We start from the raw sequence: 22,124 nt of genomic DNA on the forward strand, positions 1-22,124 counted from the left end.
ACACATGATATTTTGAACAGATTTGTATTTTTATTGTAAAATAATGGAACATTATGTCATGAATATTGTCTCAAAAGTCATGGAAAAGTCATAGAAATTTATTGGTAAAAATCTGTACGAACACTGGTCATGAATTTTTGTCGGGCCCATGTGTGTTTTGATGGTTCTCCTCAGTTTGTAGGGCCTAGTGTGGTTTATGCAATTAGCATAATTAGCAGCTATTCTTTGCTTGGGGACAACACATAGGTGAATTGAAAAGGAGCCCCACCTCAGGGAAATGTGGGTGTGTGAATGTGTGACTCGGGTGTAATGGTGAGGCATTCATTACGACTGATTACTTGTAATAACCTCTAAACTCTCCCTTAAGAGGGCCTCACCTGAGCCACACACCTTGACACCCAGGACCTCCCTGCTCCCTCATCACCTAGACAGGTGCTCTGTGTCTAGGGAAAGAGGTGTGGAGAGCCACCCTGACCTGCGCCAATGGGGCACTTAAAATTAAATCACAGGTGATTCAAACTTGGTGGCCCTATGGACTTAAAAATAGGCAACATTAGCAGCTTATCTGCTGGTTTACATTTACATTTACATTTATTCACTTAGCTGACGCTTTTATCCAAAGCGACTTACAATTGCCACATATGTCAGAGGTCGCACACCTCTGGAGCCACTAGGGTTTAAGTGTCTTGCTCAGGGACACATTGGTGTCTCACAGTGGATTCGAACCCGGGTCTCTCACACCAAAGACATGTGTCTTATCCACTGCGCTAGCACCACCCTAGACAAGGTTTAGACAAGGTTTTAAATAGAAACCAGCATCATTACATAAACATTTGTAGAATTATTAGATTATGGATACAATGAGTTGGATTTTTTGCCACCTGCAAACTGGATAGACTTACAATGACTTTTGCGGGATGCTGGATTTTCTGTAAGATACAGGATTGCCATGATGGCTGCGTGATTCGGAGTTGATCATTAACTGTAACTGTAAACGCTAGAATCGGGTGCAGGAACTGGTTGTAGTTTTAGCATTACTACAAAGAAGATACTGCCCCACCCCCCCACCCCCCTCTCTCTCTCTCTCTCTCTCTCTCTCTCTCTCTCTCTCTCTCTCTCTCTCGGTGGCCCAAGGGCCTGCTGGGAACCAGTCTGACTGGTTGATTGTGTTGCAAGCAAGAGACAAAAATAAAATCAAAAGCAATTATTGACATTTATAACTCAGTCATGCCACTTTAGGATATAAAGACCCATTGAAGTTTATTGACGACTGCTATTTCAGCGCTGTTACATGGCTGAGTTGTAATATTTCCATTTAAAAAAAAAAACTAAACTAAAAAACAACTTCTGTAGCTGTGAAGCGATCTTGCTCGGAGGAAACTGGTGAAGTGTATTAGCATAATTTTTAAATGAAGAGAAAGACAGATGTAGACAGGATGAAAAAAAGCAAAGAAACTAGGGATGTGCACGGATAGTCGAACATTCGAATATTCGTTCTGCTCTAATTATTCGATAAATAAAAATGATATTCGAATTTCGCAAAAAAAAAAAAAAAAGTTCACAATAAAACCTAATTTGGTCACTTTTTGTGATTCTCCACGGCATATTTGAAGGTGTATGCAAGCAAAAAATAATTAATGAATGATTAAGGGGCCATTCACATATCGCGCCTAATAAGGCGTGGAAAAGGCTATGCGCTCCGCTTTCTCCTTCTTTCCTAAGCGTTTGGGCAGAAGCGCTCCTGAGGCGACGCATTCTCTCCATGAAGACGCTGAAATTTCCGCAAAGGATAAATGGATTTGCAGCACAAAAAAAATCGCTTTCAGTAACTCTGCTGCTAAATTTATTTCAAAATGGCAATCCATATACAGCTATGATCAGCTGTTCCTTCATCTTGGCTGAGCTTTCAACGTTGTTACAGGAAAGGATGAAGCTGAATGTTTAGTTCTTGTCACATGACCTGCGGTGCGCTTGCTGCATTCTGAAAGTTGAGATGTTTTTAACTCGATGCTGTTCGGACGAGCCTGGAAATAACAGGACCGCGTCGCACCGCGTGCGCATCGCAACCGCGTGCGCATCGCAACCGCGTGCGCATCGCAACCGCGTCGCTTCCATTATGAGCGCGCATACCGCGCGCCTACATTGGAAATAACGAACTTGAGCGCGCCCTAAAAGAACTGCGGTCTTCTAGTACTTCAAATATGCCGTGGAGAATCACAGAAAGTGATCCAAGAACATTGTTGCAGCATCTCTCAAGCAACGAATAAACACCGCTAACTTAGAGAATGCAGTGAAAACTCCTCTTCTCGCGTCTGCCCTAGACCCTCGGCACAAACATTTCAGGTTTCTCGATGAAAACATGAGAGAAGTAAGAAAAAAAAACCTTTTTTGAACATTATCAGAACATTTTCCTTGATGCGAGTGGTGCGGATGCAGCCGCTGTCACCAACGATGAAGAGGATGCAATGCTCACTCGTCCGAAAAGGCTGAGCCAGTTCTCCAGCGATGATTACAGAGAGTCCAGCCGAGACGAGTGGGAACAGTTCTTGCTGGAGCCATGTATTCCACCTGATGAGGATCCCATTCAGTGGTGAAACGAAAACACGAAGCGCTTCACAAAACTTATTCGCTTAGCACACCGTTGTGAGTCCAGCCAACGTCTGTGTCGTCAGAGCGCGTTATCTCCGCGGCCGGCCTTATTGTTAACAGACTAAGAAGCCGACTTTCCCCCGATCATGTTTACATTCCCGTATTTCTTAACAAGAACATTTGAAACAATAGAAAAAAAAGCAAAAAAGATTTGCTGACAGTTTAAAAGTTAAGTGTAAGCTACATTCTGTACAATAGCCTAATTGCTGCAGGCTGCTTTACGTTTTTTCTTTGTTCACTTTTTTTTTTTTTGCTTTTAATCTGTACTTTTGTTTGTTTGCACGCATTGTTAAAGGTTTTCAGCTACAAAACACGATGTGTAATGTTCAAGCTTATTGTAAGCTTGTTCAAAATGACGAAAACAAATTTTGCTGAAAAATAAAGTCTGACTCATTAAACTTAATTTAAATAAACGAATATTCGAATATTCGTTTTTTGTGAGCTCAAATATTCGAATGTGATATTTGTGGAAAACGCCCATCCCTAAAAGAAACACATTTTAAACATGTTTAAACACATTACCCTTCACATGAAATGGTGTACTCCAGGGTTGGGCAAAGTACCTGAAAATATTTTTTTTTTACTTTTTCATCATACATCTCAATATTATTTATTTATTCATTTATTTATTTAATAAATATGAAATATAAACATTTGTAATTTTTCCCAGTAAGTGTGCATGTAAGACAAAATTATAAGCAAGCCATTTTTTTCCATACTATTCATATTTGTCATTTTTATTTATATAATAATGCATCGCAGTTTTAAACTACATGTATATTTCACTCTCATTTAATGCCAAATGTATCCAATTTGGAAGCATATTCATCAAATCAGTCTTTCAGATAAAATGGTTTAACTGACTCGGAAGTGAATTTGAATGGTCAACTGTTTTAATTTTAAGAACTATCATAATGTCAGTCTTAACGTTCTCATACTTTTTAAATATATACTGTTCACACATTGCTTAACTGAAATCTCTTAAATACCGTATTTTTCGGACTATAAGTCGCACCTGAGTATAAGTCGCATCAGTTCAAAAATACGTCATGATGACAAAAAAAAAAAAAAAACATATATAAGTCGCACTGGACTATAAGTCGCATTTATTTAGAACCAAGAACCAAGAGAAAACATTACCGTCTACAGCGGCGAGAGGGCGCTCTATGCTGCTCAGTGTAGACTACAGGAGCACAGAGCAGCATAGAGCGCCCTCTTGCGGCTATAGACGGTAATGATTTCTCTTGGTTCATTTCTCTTGGTTCATGTCAAATTAATTTAGAATATATAAGTCGCACCTGACTATAAGTCGCAGGACCAGCCAAACTATGAAAAAAAAAAAGTGCGACTTATAGTCCGGAAAATACGGTAATCATTATATTGCCCAGCCCTACCTTAAGCATGTTGTAGAAAAAAAAAAACTTAATTGTTTCTATAGTTCCAAGCCCTGATAATCATGTTCATCCACTGAAAACTATTGTCTTCTGTATTGCACGTATGTTGTTTGTCACTGACGCATGTGGTAAAGATTCTGTACAGTAAACATACCTTAAATACCAATCATTATTTTACAACAACTTCAGCTTTACATTTCACATTCTGTAATTTAGAATATATGTATATTGCTTAATATATTTAAATTAGTATGTTTTAATATTTAATTTTAGCTTGATGATGTTTTTGCTTGTAATTGATAATCAATTTTGAAATATCAATGTTTTGTGTAAACTATAACTAAGGCCTAAATGTACAGGCCTTATTTGTTGTAAATCATTTCATGGTTCGTGTAAAAAATGAATTTATTTTATAACAAGAAAATATTTGCTTGCATAATAGCATATGCAAGACACTGTCCTATATCACAATATACGGTTATGATACAAAAACTCAGATACCCACAAAATAAATATTTAAGGTAAGAGCAGTGAGAGCTGGTGGGTGGCGTGATTCTCAAGTGTGTGGCTCTTGTCCTACACATTTAAAAGCAAAGTGGCGCTCCTTTTTAAAGGAGCTGTGCCAGAGTGAACGCTACCATCAAAAAAGATCAAGTGAGACGATGGTAATGGTCCTCCTTTGTCCAGTGCAGTGTGCACCGACCTGTTTGCTGTTCAGGTTCATGCCACTACATATAAACAGCTTTGCAAGGTGTGTCCCGATTCATGACGTATTGGTTCAGATTGGAAGTTTTTCATTTCAAGCGCTCATTCATGCTTTACCACCATGTCTGGATTGCAGTGGGCGGTCAGAATTGTTTAGTTCTGTCTTGAACTCCATAAATGTGGCTTTTGTTTTACATGAACTGCGCACGTTGTTTGGTGTTAATGTATGTCATCCAAAAGGAGACAGCGGAAGAGCCGAGTCTATGCATATAATGTTAATATCTACAACATAACTCTGAAAAAAAAAAGCTATTTTGGTATTATATCTTTTTTACCTTTTTTCCTGGTTCATCAAGAGTCGATTAAATCCTAAATTAGAAATGGAATTCTTCCTTCCGGTTGTAAATCGATAATTTTTTAGGAGTAAATACCTTCTTGCGATGTATTTACAGACACGAAATTGCTCGTTTGAAAAAACAAATTTAATTTTGGTTTCATAATTATAGTCCTGTTGAAATCTGAAATTGTAAACAATTTGATAGCTGTTAATAGAACCATTTAAATAATTAAAATTATTGTATTGGTACTGAATTTAAATCCGATACCTTTTGCATGCAAAAATCCCAAATCCAGATTGGCTGTCCAGAATCTGTAACAGACCAATCAGTTCTGTTTTTAAAAATTTTATACGGGTTAGCATGCACTAAAGAGGCAAAACTAACACAAACATGTTTAAAAATGATAAGCAGCCAAATGACGGAGGTGTACAAGTTTTCCCTGAATTCCGACAGCTAGTTTATGGATTTGTCCTCACTCCCACTTGTCTTTCCAACAGGAATTTTATGAACACACAAAGACCTTGTGGCAGGATGAAGGGGTGAGAGCTTGCTTCGAAAGATCCAATGAATATCAACTGATTGACTGCGCACAGTAGTGAGTATATGGTTTCTTTTAAATGCTGGGTTTAATGTGCTTTTTATTTGTGTATAATTATTAGTATAAAAGCTTTGCAATATTCTTGGAATTGTTATTCAGGCTGATTGCACTCAACTCGCTTGGCTTGTTTGTGTGACTTTCGTAGCACGTTGCATGTATTGGACTGATTTATGCATTCAAGAGGGATGGACATAGAAATGCGATGAGTGCAGAAGTGACAGAACTTGAAAAAGAGAAACTGATGAGTGCTAGACAGATAGGCGCTTTCAGAAGACACGGAGGTATGAATGTTGGGTATACATTGAAAGCTTTCCTGCATTGTGGCACATATGCGTGCGCGAGTGTGTGTGTCCTGTCCTCTCCCACAGCCACTGGTGGTGGTTGTGGATCAGATGCGGGCCTGAGCTTTTTAGACCGGAAGTGCCCCCCCCCCCATTGCTCCCCGCTGCACACTTATGTAAACGTAGAGTGGAGAAAGAGAGGGAGAGCTATTTTTACCTCCTCTGGTTCACTCACAGAAGGAGACGGTTTGAGAGAGGCAATCTGCAAGTATCGCAAATAATGCATCTCCTCTTTTGAAGGAGAGAAATGAGCTTGAAGTGATAATGGTGACTACTTTCGACTGTTTGGAGGGCAACTCCCAACGTCTCAGACTGCAAAGAGGGACGGAGGAGAATGACAGTGCTGTTTCGAGCGCGCTCACACACGTACACGCGTTCAGAAAAAAACAGCGTCGTCAAGCGTTAGTCCTGTTATGAGCTCATTTTTGTCGGAGCGTTTTCAAGGCTCTTCCTGTCACATGGCCAGGTGTCCATATTGAACGTGTGCGTGCGTGCATGCGTTTGTGTTTTCATTCACCTCCGTTTCTTTGTACGGTCGAGCCACAGCAGTAACGTAAGCTCAATAATGTTAGCATTGAGGCAAACACAAGAATGGCTATACAAAGCATGAAAAGAATACTGAAGTATCGCAGTTTTTTGTTCATCCCACAACTTTTTTCCCCCTCTCCTGACTAGTTCTTCCTGCATCTGCTGGTATCGTAACTGCAGTGACAGAAAATGGCTGAGATAAAAAAAAAAACTGAGAGAATTTTTTGGCATTTTGAATGCATAAATGAGTGGCATTTTTTTTTGCATAAATTCAGTGTGTATTTAGAAAATACATGTTTCTTTAATGTTATTTACATGGTTTTTTTTATATTTTCATAAATTTTTCAATTATATTTTCATGAAATTGAGAAATTATCTGTTCCTGTCTGTTAACATTTAGTAAATGCAAATCAAGTGCATTATTTTTATTTTTTTAATTCTCATGACTGAAATATCTGTATTCCTCCTCTTTTGCATTCTATTTGCATAAATTCAGTGTTTTTACATGCTTCCTATATTTCCATAACCATAACTTTTCCAAATCCATGTATTTCCATAAAACAAAAAAAAAACAAAAAATCTATTTTGTAAATCATTTTTCTTAAATTCCTGACAAAGGTCTCATAACCGAAATGTTGCCACCTCAGGAAATATTGGATTTATTGCAGGCTACAGCATTATGCAGGATTTTTTTTTTTTTATTTTTTTTTTTTAAGATATATATTTTTTTCTTTAGAGTGCTGTTATTACAGAAAGCAAGTGTTTAATGTGGACCGTAATTTCTTGGAGCTTTCTATATTTGTGTATATTGTGTGCTTTTATAAATCAGAGAAGTATTGTGTTCCACAGTGCTAGCGTTTTGACTAAAATAGATGTGCCAAATGTAAAAATGTATTTAGGAGCATGAGTGCAAATAAAATTTCTTAAATGGTCCAACAGACGTCTTATTTTAAATGTCCACTGAGGTGCTTGGATACGCAACGTTATTCAATGTGTTGACATCATTTCAAATGAAACCGGAAGGCAGGACAGGACATCTCAAGCAGCACTGCCCCCTTTTTTAAATACCAAATAGTGTTTTGAGTTGTTGTAGTAAAAGATTTGAAAGACCACATTACGAAAATCACTGAGATGCTTTTATTGCAGAATTACAATTGCATTGTGGCATCAACAACAAACAACTAACTGTAAGAATAACAGTCTCCTCGCTCTAATTGACCCCTTCCCCTTAGATACTGTTGCTACGTCCAACAAGTCATGCCACACACATTCTCACACACACATAGTGAAAAATACATTGCGGAGAAAAGAGGAAACTGACAACACGACGACAGACAATACAGTTACTTTTGGTTTGAATCAAAGTGTCGGATTTCAAATTATTATTTTTTTTAAAGTTATTCAAGCAATAAATACTGTTTTGAGGCTTATTAATATGTTGTGACAGATCACTGTAGCGCCTCAGTTCAAGCAGCATGTGAACCGATCGTCTTTTCATATTTCCTTAAAGTGCCAAATAAACATGAAAGAACATCAGAAGGTATTTTATTTAAACTACAGAAAGATGTCAGTACACACAAGTTTAAGTCCACCGATCCAGCGTTATGATTGGTCAGATTGGCTGTTAATCAAGCTCCCTGCAAAGGGTCAATTCTCATTTTTCCCTCAAATGATGTACTGTTTACACAACGCGCACTTCCTCTTATTGACATGACATGAGCCACGCTGTTCAATTTCTGATTGGTTGTCTGTTGCTAAGCATCCACCAGTAACATGCTAACACTGCTCCGTTTCACACTGTACAAGGTTGGCACCGCAATGCGGGTGTTAACACCGCAAGAGAGATGCTAACCCTGAGTCAGAGCAAGGTTTCATAACCCCGAGGAAATAGCCGTGCTAACTCCGCTTCTAGTTTACATGTGTGAAAGAAACTTACTTTTACCCAGGCTTAAAAGCATTGTTTAGAACAAAAATAACTCAGGGTTAAGTGCAGTGTGAAAAACCCTAGGGAGAGTAAAAGATTTACTTTCTATAAGATTTCTGTGCCTTTTAAGTAGGGAAGGTATAAATACTGCAATTTAGTAAGAAGCAATATTTTATGTATAGTATTAATCATAATTAAGCAGTTATTTCACATCATTCTCTTTGCTGCAATATTTATCTTACATTTAATTTCAATATTTTTACAATAAAGTAATTTTAGTTTTAATGATGAATTTTGGTGATTTTATATTTTTACTATCCACTTATTATATTGTTAGGTGTCTGAATACAGTTGCTCTGGGTGGTGTTTAGGAAGGTGCAATATTGTAGATAATAATAAAGCAGTTAGATCCATCCGATCCTTTTTATACAAGTTCTTAATGGGCAACATTTCAATGCTAGTTAGTTGATGGGACAGTTAAAATAAAATTATAATAATTATCCATTTGTGTCTGTGTAGTGTTTCTGTTACTTGCATTTCTATTTTTTCCAAAACCAAATAAATGTTGTATTCCTTCTTGCATGAGTTTGAAGGTATATTGTTTCAATAATGTTGTCTGTTTCAAAGAAACACAAAAATTTTCTACAAGCGTTGTTTTTTGTAAAGCAGATAAACGTAGCATTCTTGCTTGTCTCGCAGTTCCTTAACCTAAGGCCAGCGCATAAAGAGAGAAAATTCCTAAACCATCCGCCATGTTTCTTTCTGAGCGTCTCTCTCTCTCTCTCTCTCTCTCTCTCTCCCTCTTTTCTTCACCCATCCCTCTTTTGCGAAACCAGACCTGTTTTTTCTCTCGTTTGCTTTCCCCTCTCTTTTTCTGACTGGCCCTTCTCCACCTTTCCCTCCCTCCCTCCCTCCCTCCCTCCCTCGCTCTCCCTCCTGCTCTGTCTTTCTATTTCTCTTCACTCTTTCTCTTTCTGTCTGTCTCTCCCTCTCTCTGGCCTCTCTCCAGTCACACAAGATTTAGAGCTGATAGTCTATTTTTAGCGCCTGTGGTTCTGTCGCTATGACAACCGAGCTGGAGGCCAGGGCGCCAGGGAGCTATTTTTGGAGCACCGCTGTAATGTCAGACACAGCCTTCTCTCTTTTCTTTCTCTTCCACCGCTCCCTCTCTCCCAGTTACTGCTGCTTCCTTACTTTAGCATTGCAAGCTTACAGAAGTGTGTGTGCGTTCGCATCTAAGAGAGGGAAAATGCGGTGGAGGCTATCGATTTAATTCATGATTTAACATATTCGGAGTGATAAATATAGCTAGCTTTTTTTGTAAGTTGCATCTCATAAAATGCTGATCTTCATGGTGTCACTTTTTTTATGGGCACAACCAATGCTTACTATTTTTATTTATTTATTTTTACAAGAAACCTTTGTTGTTGAACACCACTTGATTCTGAAAGGCTTGCCGTTAGATATCCTCTGTACCGTATCGTGCCACGCGCACACACACGGTTCACTCGGAGCCTCAACCGTGTTTGCCGTATTGGCCCCGGAAGCTGCCTAATCCACACTCTTAATACTCTATTGTTAACTAGATGAGCGGTAACATTAACCAGATTAGTAAGCGATGAGGATATTATCAGCTTTTCCATGCTAATACACCATCAGCACAACAGCTCACTCTTCTTTCTGTGAATTGTTTATTCTCTTTACATGTTTTTTCTTGGCTTTTCTTCTGTCTATATAAAGAGAAATTTCTTTATATTTTAATTATTTTAGGTTTAACTTTTTTTTTTTTTTTTTTTTACATCCAAGCTATTTTTTTTTTTTGTATCTGAAATTGTTTATTTCTACTACGTTTTAAATGTTCCATGCTGTGGCCTGTTGTGAATGTAAATATTTTTAATTATAATAATAATAATAATAATAATAATAATAATATTTAATTGCACAGTTGCTGAAATGTTTTAATGATTTTCTTTTTTGGATAGTCAATTGTGTATTTATAATTAATTAATTATTTTTATATAAAACATAATATAAATAAATTTGTTTAAATTGCATTTATTGACTTGCAAATCACTTCAACCTAATATGTACTTGCTTAAAAGATTAATACATATATCATAATTAAGTCTAAAAATTATGAAAAAGCTTTTTTGTTTCAGATACTGTTTGCCATCTTTTATCAGTTGTAAAAGTTTGTTTGTACAGTTCTGGATAATTTTTTATCATTGTGACTGCTTAACACAACAACACACCAAAAATATAATATTTTGGACCTTTCCTCCAGATAAATGACTAGGCGGTGCCATCGTCTTTTCTCCCGGAACCGTTGTTTGGCTCAAACTCTTGAACTTATTTTTGTTCAAGAGTGCATTTGAAACTGAAAAGGTGCTAAGGATCAAACAAATATCTCCACAGTTGTAGGGAGTCACTTTTTGTAAATTGGTTTACTTCATTTTTATAACTATTTTATTTTTTTAAAGAGCGTGACTATATGAATTTGTTTTGGTGATTTTTGGAATGACTAAAAAAAAAAACAAATTACTTTATTTTGACAAACAACATCAGTGGATTGTATAATTCAGAAACTGCATTTTCAGTGAACTGTTCCTTTTAAGTAAAAAAAGTATTAATACTGTAGTTTAGTAAGAAGCTAAATATGTTTATATTTAAAGTAATTAAGCAGTTACATCCAACCAAAATTTTTACGATAAAGTAGTAATTGGTTTTGATTCAGGATACATTTTTGGTGATTCTGTTTTTTACTGTGCACTTACTATATTGTTAGTAGTCAAAGTATAAATACAGTTGCTTTGGGTGGTGTTTAGGAAGGTGCAGTATTGTAGGTAATAATAAAGCAATTTAGATTCATCCAAAACCTTTAAGATTTTTATATGGTGCTTTTTATACTAATTCTTAATTGGCAGTTTTCAGGGTAATATTTTGTATTGCATATTTTATATTAAGTTAATTGATGGGTCAGATTTAATTATATTCTACTGCATATTCTTACTGCAGTGATTTGCTTTAAGCACGAGTGAGCTGCATACTTTTTTATATAATAAATAAAGGGAGCTGAACAGAAATTCTGTGTGGGCCAAGTCATATGACTCATGTGATACGTTTCTGTGTGTGTGTGTGTGTGTGTGTGTGTGTGTGTGTGTGTGTGTGTGTGTGTGTGTGTGTGAGACCAGACCATCCATTTACAGCTTCAAGTGTTTTTACACTTATTTTTTTTTATTGAAGTTGCTGCCTAATCATATCCGAATTGCATGCTTAGAACAACTCTGAATAAAATGCATATGCGCTAATATCCATCTTGTTGTGTTTTTAAGACATCTATCACACATATTTTCAAGTGCATTTTCAAAGTCTGCTACACTGTTCCAAACTTGAACCTCCGCAACTGTTGGCAGATGTCGACATGCAACTAGAATTTCACGAACGTCCTGCCGTGCGGCCATTTGATTTCTAGAATTCCACTTGAGTTGAGGCTGGATTTGGAATGCAGGCCTAAATGTACTCTGTCGCAGCTATATCTGTCTCTTCTGCTTGGTGTTACGACAGTGGAGGCTGTATGCGTTCTCAACTATTGTACCCAGAGGGGCATGAGTTGTATTATGTCTGACCAGCGGGCTGGGCTATTGTTGGAATCGTTCTATTAATAAGAAGAAAGGCAATAATTGAGATACGGTGTTAGACAACGGCTGTGGTCACAACACAACTGTCTGTGCGAGCCTCCCCCGTCTGTCTGTCTGCATTTTATCCTGTCTGTCTTTCTCTGTTAGCTTCATTTTATTTCTGTTTATGCCCCCCCTTCTACGTGATGTGCCACACTTTCATTTGTGCGGCCTGCTGGGTGTGTTGCATGCATGCACATACACACACTATTGCAGTCCATGCCGCTGTGTGTGGGACCGACAGCCTTGCTGTCACATTTCAACCATCTGTGTCACATTCCTGGTGAACTAAGACAGGGGGGATGCACATGCGCGTCCGGCCTGCGGATTTCTCTTGCTTTCTCTCCGATTCCCTCATGCTTTGATTTAGGGGTTACTCTTTTGCTGGCATCTGTGAGGAATTTTAATGATTCTAGTTATAACTCCTTAATGATTCGTTTAGTACTTTTGGAGATTCATTGGTCTTTCTAAATAAACTTATTCATAAAAGTCATTTGTTCTGAATAACATTTAATTAACCAATATTAATTGTACTCATTTTATATCATATTGTAATGTTAAATATTAATATGTATTTTAGCAGTTTTGTGTATGTCTGTGTGTGTGTGTGTGTGTGTGTGTGTATACAAGTAGAAAGATAAAATTATACAATATTTCTAAAATGTTATTCAGAACAAATTATGTTTCTGAACTAGAACTAAAGTCTAATGAATACAATTCATATGTGAAATAGATTTATAACTAAAACTTGAAACTAAATTTAGGGGTAAATGTACCAACTAAACTCATCAAAATCTACATTGAAACATTTTTAGTGCATAAGATATCAGTTTCAGCACAATAAGTTATATTAAAATAAAATATTAATCTCTTACACAAAAATATTTCATTTTAGTTAAAGGTCCCGTTTTACACACTTTTTTGAAGCTTTGATTGTGTTTACAGTGTGCAATATAACATGTGTTCATGTTTCGCGTGTAAAAAAGCGTCCCTCCTGGAAACGCGATTTGACTAGTTTTGAGAAGCAAGTGGGCAGGAGCACGTGCTGGAGATGTACTTATAATCACAGGAGTGTTTTTACTGACGACGAGATGCGCATGAAAATCACATTCCTTTTTTTTTGCACAGCCCTAACATCTAGTTAACAAAGCTAAACAGCGTTGCCCTTTGTGTAATAATTGTTAAAACTGTTAAACGCACCATCTTAATAAAATACACTTACCGGTTGTGGTCCATAAACAACGCCTTCTCCATCTTTCAGGAATAATCTTTGTGCGAATCCGGCATTAAACTGATTGAGATTGAGGAAGTTATCCTCAGCAAAATGTGCTGCACATAGTTTTATATGTGGATTATAATTTTCGGGAACCGAGTTAAACATAAATTGTAACCATTAATCTCCAAGTACAGCATCCCTGGGAAGGCCAAACAAAGATGATTGGACTCTGATATGAAAATAACAGCGTTTCAACGACATTGCGACAAACACAAACGCAGCTCTTCTCCGTCGGAGCGCAACAAGGCCACACCCCCCTTTTTGTGAATTCATGTGGGCGGAGGTTAGTCAAAAAAACTTTTTATTGACGTCATTACTGCAGGAACTAGAGGGATGTAGTCCAAACGGGTTGTTTTTTGTAGGCGAATTCTGTTAAATCAAATATCTCGCTTGGCATTGAATTTTGAGCTTTAGAATTTTACAGATATTATTTATACTCTAACAACAACATTACACACTAACTAAAGTTTAAAACATGGGATCACGAACAAGGGGACCTTTAAATGACAAAAGCGTTTCAATTAAAATATACATCATTAAATGCAAGAAGTCTGGCTGTGCTTAATGGGTAATTTTTGTACCCTTTAAGCACACTCCTGTTATCATTAAGCTCGCATCATGATTTTCAAAAATTATTTTTAACAACTTTTTTTAAAGAATGATTCAATTTTTATTTTATTTTAAGGTATAAAGTCAATCAAAAAAACAAAAACAGAACACTAAAATCAAGCAGCAAGCCATTCAATTTGATCAGTTATATATTCATAGTGAAGTGTCATTTAAGCACACTGCAACATCTTGACTAGTCCACGTTCAGCTATGTAACATATAAAAAAATCTTATAACAAAACAACAAATAAAACATTTAATTCATGGAGATGAACACAGAAACCTCTTATTATGAAGCCTCTTATTAAATGGATGTCAACTTGTCTATAGTCTCTTAAGGCTGGAATACACAACACAATTTTTGCACAGAGTTTCCACTGATTTACAGTCTGGAGAAGTTGAAACTCTGTCTACAGATTTGAGTCGACTTATTCCACAGAAAATCGCACAGTGAATAATGGTCACAGACTAAGATTTTTTGGCTCCAGACTTTGATTACATACTGTCGGAGGAGTAGGCCTGTCGTGATAGTCGATAAATCAGTTAATCGCACGAGTAAAAAAAAATTAGCTAAAAAATTTTTTGCCCACGATTATTTCTTTTTTCAATTTTTATAAAAAAAAAAATGTAACGTCAAGATGTGGGGTTAGTCTGGAGCACAGCCTGTGGACAGCCCGCGGTAGAAAACACAGTCTCCGATGGCACAGATGTGCCGGTAATAAAAAGATAACGTCTCGCTAGAGTGACCAGCTTTGGGAAGTGCCTTTCATTTGCTTGTGGATGTTTGCGTCTCAAGTGGTATTGCATTGTACTTGCACTACTGCTTTATTTTATTACCGTAAAATATTTTGCAAGTAACTTTGTTGTCCTTTCTCTCTACTTTTCATTCGCTTCATTTGGCTTGCTCAGCTAAATATGTCTGTAAGCATGTAGTTGCGTGTCAACGCACCGAGTGAGTTCACACACACACACGTGCGCGCCCTTCTTTCCAAAGTGCTTGGGCAGTTGCGCTCCTGAGGCGTCTGTCGTTGCTAAGCACCCATCAGCTGCAGATAACGAGCTTGAACACAAAAAAAGATGTGATATGTGAACGGCCCCTTCATCGGTCAAAATGTTTACTTTCAGTTAACGGTTAAACGGTCAATATGAGCATCCCTAACTGGCATATAACATAATATAACATACAAAATTAATTAATTTTAAGCCACACAAAGTCAACATGTTGGGATTTCTTGCTCTGTATCTGCCATAAAATAAAAGTTTATTGATCTTTGAAAAGATGTATCTGCGTTATTATGCCATTATCATTATATTAGTTGGTCTTATATTAATTATATTATAATATTAATTGGTCTTAGAACGACAATATTATCGTTTATCGCAAAAATTTCTTGGACAATTTATCGTCCAGCAAAATTTGTTATCGTGACAGCCCTACGGAGGAGATCAAACACAAAATAAAGGCAATAAAAGAATTAAGACAAAAATGTTTGTTAGTTCTCTTATAATCCATTACAGCATACAAAACAATCATAGCAAAATGGCAGCAGCTGCATTTTAAACTCAACTATCAGAAATGCAGACATGGTTTTGTTTATGCAGCATGATAAGCAACGTGTAAGAAGTAGGGGTGTACACGGATAGTCGAACATTCGAATATTCGTTCTGCTCTCATTATTTGATAAATAAAAATTATATTTGAATTTCGTTATATTTTTGCTTGCCATAAAAAATTCAAAGAAAAAAAAAAGGCCACAATAAAACCTAATTTGGTCACTTTCTGTGATTCTCCACGGCATATTTGAAGATGTATGCAAGCAAAAAATAATTAATAATAAATAAGAACTGCGGTCTTCTACAGTACTTTAAATATGCCATGGAGAATCACAGAAAGTGACCGAATTCAAGAACATTGAGGCATCTCTCAAGCAACGAATAAACACCGCTAATTTGGAGAATGCAGTGAAAACTCCTCTTCTCATGTCCGCCCTAGACCCTCGGCACAAACATATCTGGTTTCTCGATGAAAACATGAGAGCAGATAAAAAAACTTTTTTCAACATTATCAGAACATTTTCCTTGACGCGAGTGGTGTGGACCAACGATGAAGAGGATGCAATGCCCACTCGTCGGAAAAGGCTGAGCCAGTTTTTCAGCGATGATTACAGAGAGTCCAGCCGAGACGAGTGGGAACAGTTCTTGCTGGAGCTATGTATTCCACCAGATGAGGATCCCATTCAGTGGTGAAACGAAAACACGAAGCGCTTCACAAAACTTATTCGCTTAGCACACCGTTATTTGTGAGTCCCACCAACGTCTGTGCCGTCAGAGCGCGTTTTCTCCGCGTCCGGCCTTATTGTTAACAGACTAAGGAGCCGACTTTCCCCCGATCATGTTTACATGCCCGTATTTCTTAACAAGAACATGTAAAACAATAGAAAAAAAAGCAAAGAAGATTTGCTGACAGTTTTAAAGTTAAGTGTAAGCTACATTCTGTACAATAGCCTAATTGCTGCAGGCTGCTGTTTTTTCTTGGTTCACTTTTTTTTTTTTTTGCTTTTAATCTGTACTTTTGTTTGTTTGCATGCATTGTTAAAGGTTTTCAGCTACAAAACACGATGTGTAATGTTCAAGCTTATTGTGTGTAAGCTTGTTCAAAAAAGGCGGAAACAATAAATGTTGCTGAAAAATAACGTCTTTCTCATTAAACTTAAATTAAATAAACGAATATTCGAATATTCGTTTTTTGTGAGCTCAAATATTCAAATGTGATATTTGCGGAAAATGCCAATCCCTAGTAAAAAGACAAGTCATTATAATCAATAATTATGGCCCCACTGGATGCAGCAAATGCCTCATTTATAATGGGTTTTATTGGTTTTGTCTCATCGTGTGGGGAGACTGCATCACAGTATGGTAAGGGGTGTAACATTTCTGTCACGCTTGAGGTATTCGGCCAATCACTATGCCCTGGACAGCTGGCCAATCAAAGCACACTTCGCTTTTAAGAGCGATGTAAAAATCGACGTGTTTCAGAAAGGTGGGACATAGAGGAGAAACAACATTGTGGAGTTTTTTTTTAACCTTAAACCGCATAAACACATTGCATTACACCAAATACACAATGTTGTCTTTAGCAACATCATTTGACCACTTTTTAAAGAGTAACTAAACCCTAAACCAACTTTTTTTAGTTAATGATCTGTAAGAATGGGGCTTTATTAGTGCTGTTCATTGATTCGAGTAACTTTTTTGCCATTTGAGTATAAAGTGTTTTAATTCTACAATAAATGGTGTAAAAACGTCTGAGTGCTGCCCTCTTCAGGTTGAACGGTGGCTACTGCAGTTGATTTTTCCTATGTTGCGGTGGCAAGTGACGTAAGCGGTGGCAGGTGACGTAAGCAGTTTCCAGCCCACCACGCCCCTTGGTACGAGCTACCACGCCCTCGTCAGTATAAAACCATCTTGTTCCGTCAAAATCACTGTAGTGAGTCAGGAGTTGGAATTGCGAGTATTGAAAACGATCAGGATAGACTATTATAGCATCTATTTAGCATATCAATTATAAAGTTATTTATATCTTCAAGTTAGCGTAGATTTATCTGTATTTAGTACAGTGGTCAGGATGGTACGGAGGTGTGTTGCTGGTTGTGACATCACTGCTGGACTGCATAGTTTTCCAGCAGACTTTTAAAATTAGGCGCCAGTGGTTGCATGCATTTGGCCTGGAAGACCGTGAGTTCCCGCCTAGAGCTGGAGTGTGCAAACTGCATTTTACACGGGGTTGCTTCTCCAACGCAATGGAGGTGGAAATGGACTTCTCCACACAGCTCGCGCTGAAAAGCGACGCGGTGCAGGAGGTAAGACCGCAGTTTGAGCCAGCGGCTCGATTTGATATGAACAGAAACCTCGACATCATCCACTTCAGGTGAAGGAGGGGGAGAAAAGTCCTCTACATCAAATGATCGCTCTGTTGCAAAGCTACTTGCGTCATTACAGTCACTCTCCATTTTAGCGTCTCTGACAGCAGCTGTCAATCAATCCGTCACTGCGAGTCTCAGGATCACGCCGCACTCGCTCAGCCCCGCCCTCGGTTCGTCCCCTCTATCTCCGCTGTGATCTGCCCACTTTTCAGCATTTTTCAAATATTGTCAGTGGGTGGAGTCAGGCTCTGACCAGGTGTTTAGTTACCCTTTAAACAAACTTAAAAATAAAATACAAGTTGAGGGTCAACTAGTTGAAAGTATTGTATTATAGAAAGAATATTATATTACATTGTATTAGATTGTCCTCTGATTTGTAATGTCAGCATGGACATTATTATAAATCATATTCCTATGATGAAATATTAAAAATGGAGCCAATTCTGAATGAGAAACATTTTTGTTGGGCACATCGATTGTTATCGGCCATTCTTTTTGCATGCGTTTGATTTTGAGGAGCGTCTTTAAGATTTCAGCTTCATGGACCAGGAGACGAGTTCGAGCCGTCCCACAATCTTGCAGCAGTTTTACACCAGATAGCAGCTTGACTAAGACAGCATTTTTTGATCCCCCTTCATCCCTCTGTTTTGCCCTCTCTGTTTCCTCCCACTAGAGCCGATCCATTGACTAGAGCAGTAGAGCAGCGTCTGACTGAAAGCTCTCTGATCACTATGACTCAGAACCTTGCCGGCTTTGATCTCCAGCACAAAATGCGCCACCTGCTGGCTGATTTCACAGCTGCAGATTGTGTCAGCTGCCTTTTTTTTTTTTTTTTTTTTTTTTTTTGCCATGGCTGACTTGTCATGCGATGATTTGAAAAATGTGCATGTGAAAGTTTTGCTGATGCTTACTGGGGTTAGTGAATGCAGGAATATTTTATTTGAATTCACTTTTGAACATGGGTTTTTCAAATGATTATTAGGGATTGACGATATGATATCTCACAGTGCAAATAATTTAGATCACTTTATAGCACAATACAGTTTATAAATAGTCATGTGGTAATGCCTTTTTAGGGGTGCTTTCCAGATGTAAGGTGATTGCTTAGCAATGACTAAACTTTGGGCTGTGCATCACAACATTTTTTAATTCCTCGTCTTGACTTGTTTGGAATAAATCCAGCTGTCTGTCATCGCATTACTCAAGCTTTATTCGCATCTCTTAAATCAGTCTTGCCCTGTTAATTTAAAGGAAGTGTTAAGACACACTGTGCAGTTGTTAATGTTATTTTTCTTTCTTTTTTTTTAGTTTCCTGGACAGGATTGACACTGTGAAACAGAGTGACTATACTCCCACTGATCAGGTGTGTAAATATCCACATGGTGGGATTCATTGATACTGTAGCGTATATCTTTGGCGTATATCCTCTTTCTTGTTTGTAAGAGACATCATTCTCGTATTGTGTCTGATTTAAAGATGTCTTTTATTGTAAATGTAACTTTGTCGCCTCGTCTCTCAGGACTTGCTCAGATGCAGAGTTCTGACTTCCGGGATCTTTGAGACAAGATTCCAAGTGGACAAAGTTAATTTTCAGTGAGTTTGAATACAAGGCCTTCATGAAACTTTTTACTAATTCACAGTGCTACAAATTTTGCATGTATTTTCATAACTGCAGTTAAATGAACAGTAGTAATGAGTGCTCGATGTGAAACTATCTGTGGTTGCCTGACTAATGTTTGCTCTCTTTTTTTTTCTGCAGTATGTTTGATGTTGGCGGCCAGAGAGACGAACGCAGGAAATGGATCCAATGTTTTAATGGTAAATGCTATGCTTTTATTACTTAAATATTATTATTTATTACTTATAATATTATTCACTGATGCAAAGAATGTTAGTCTGGCCAATATATTGGTTTATTAATTATTACTAATTTTTTGTAATTTAGAAAGAGTTTTATGATGGATGGTTTGTACTGCTTGTTCAAAGTGTACGCTTAAACATGTTTTCTCTTGTTACAGATGTGACAGCCATCATTTTCGTGGTAGCCAGCAGCAGTTATAACATGGTGCTCAGAGAGGACAATCAGACCAACAGACTCCAGGAGGCACTTAACCTGTTCAAGAACATCTGGAATAACAGGTACCCTTAAGACTCCTAAAACATGCTTACACATGTAAAAAGAGGGCTTAATGAGAATATACTTCCGCACCACTCACAGTTTCGTCAGAAAATTAAAAAAGAATTTAAAAAATACATATATTTTTTTCTCCTTTCTTTCCAGGTGGCTTCGAACTATTTCTGTCATTCTGTTCCTAAACAAGCAGGACTTGCTGGCTGAGAAGGTTTTGGCGGGAAAATCAAAAATTGAGGATTACTTTCCAGAGTTTGCACGCTACACTACACCAGATGATGGTCAGTGAAATAGAATAGTGATTTTTAGTCCTTATAGTTGAATTGAATGCATATTCATATATTAATCTTAAGCACAGTAGTAACTTTGAATATCACACCATCAGTGTTATTAACAAGATACTTTCTTTCTATCAGCAACACCAGAGCAAGGGGAAGATCCACGAGTTACAAGAGCAAAATATTTCATCCGAGATGAGTTCTTGGTGAGTCTGGTTCTTCTGTTATCAAAATCATAAAAGCAACCCATCACCTTGTGTCCTAAACTATGGCATATGTATATATATATATTTAATAATACATTACTAATCTTACTAGTCCTAAGAAGTACTTTATATATACAAATATATGTATATGCTCATATATATATATATATATATATATATATATATATATATATATATATATAAGGAATATTTAAGTACATGTTTTTAAATGACCTGCATTGCAATTTAAACCATGTCATGCTGCCAGTCTTAATAAAATTAACATCTTTTTTGTTTCCTCTATTTAGAGGATCAGTACAGCGAGTGGAGATGGCCGGCACTACTGCTACCCCCACTTCACCTGTGCCGTGGACACAGAAAACATCAGCCGAGTGTTTAACGACTGCAGAGACATCATCCAGCGCATGCACCTACGACAGTACGAACTCTTGTGATTGCAGCAGGGATGACAGGACGCCAACTCACCACCTGAACTTTCTTTAGGCCCCCCTGCCCTACATCACGCCCCAATATCAAACCACGAACCTTCAAACTGATGAGTCCCCACCTCTTACACTTAAACACACACACATATATATAATATAGACATACATACATACACACACGGCCTTTCTACATCCTGAGTGACTAGGGGCTGGGGCAAGGGGACACACTGTGTTACTGATGAAAGCATGGCTGTGATATCTGGCAAAAAGACATGTTAACAGCCAAGGACTACCGATGTTAATAAAGAGAGAGAGGAAAATAAAACATGTGAGAGGGAGAGGGAGGGGGGAGAAAAGAGGGAAGAAAGAAAGGTGTCCAGAACTGCTCAGGACAAGGAAGCCATTTCGTACACATACAGACACATAATGCGTCCAGCTAAACTCCTGACCCGCAGTCCTATGTATGTTACACGTCAAACCTGTCTCTTTTTTTTTTAAATCTGCCTAAACACACGTTACTTGTATTGATGCGCACGCACAAGACATACACACGCTATTCTTATCCTACACTGTTTTGGTCCTGTTGAACGTTTAGTGCCTGTGCGAGCCTGGCGCATCCCCCTCACCTTTTTCCCATTTCCCCTTTCCCAAAACCACATCCCACCCCCAAAGGTGGACCGACCCCACCTGAGGGGAGCAAAACGATGGACCGTATGTTAGAACAAAACAAAAAAACAGAATGTAGAGCAAAATGTCTTTTTTTTACATTTTTTTGAGGGTTTGGAGCATTTACTGCCCCGTGTTGCTCTGTGTGTGGAGCAGAGAATGACTTGAACACAAGACCCATCACACGACTCCCTTCTCGAGATGCATCGCAGAAGAGACGAGCGCATGCCATGCTAGATTCATGCAGAACAGTGAACTAAATGCAGTGCAAAAAATCCAAACTACACACACACATATATACATACACACACACACACACACACACACACACACACACACACACATATATATATATATATGAGATATATATATATATATATGAGATATGAGATATTCCTGTAATAATGCAGTCTCTTTCTATTTGTTAGTTTCCCC

The 22,124-nt window shown here is 37.7% G+C and overlaps 1 protein-coding gene across 3 annotated transcripts in view; it reads left to right on the forward strand.

Annotated features, from left to right (window-relative positions):
- The window catches only part of LOC132160816 (guanine nucleotide-binding protein G(s) subunit alpha-like), a 38,310-nt gene extending 16,531 nt beyond the window's left edge, over positions 1–21,779 (forward strand). For all 3 annotated transcript variants that reach the window (XM_059570518.1, XM_059570519.1, XM_059570520.1), the window contains exons 5-12: positions 5,584–5,681; positions 19,271–19,325; positions 19,482–19,555; positions 19,722–19,780; positions 19,981–20,101; positions 20,244–20,374; positions 20,510–20,577; positions 20,886–21,779. In XM_059570518.1, coding sequence (XP_059426501.1) covers positions 5,584–5,681; positions 19,271–19,325; positions 19,482–19,555; positions 19,722–19,780; positions 19,981–20,101; positions 20,244–20,374; positions 20,510–20,577; positions 20,886–21,032 — 753 coding nt within the window. In that variant the 3' untranslated portion in view covers positions 21,033–21,779. The remainder of the gene's footprint in view (positions 1–5,583; positions 5,682–19,270; positions 19,326–19,481; positions 19,556–19,721; positions 19,781–19,980; positions 20,102–20,243; positions 20,375–20,509; positions 20,578–20,885) is intronic.
- Positions 21,780–22,124: the final 345 nt, after the last annotated feature.

Source organism: Carassius carassius, chromosome 17 (assembly GCF_963082965.1).
Source record: "Carassius carassius chromosome 17, fCarCar2.1, whole genome shotgun sequence".
Lineage (NCBI taxonomy): Eukaryota > Metazoa > Chordata > Actinopteri > Cypriniformes > Cyprinidae > Carassius > Carassius carassius.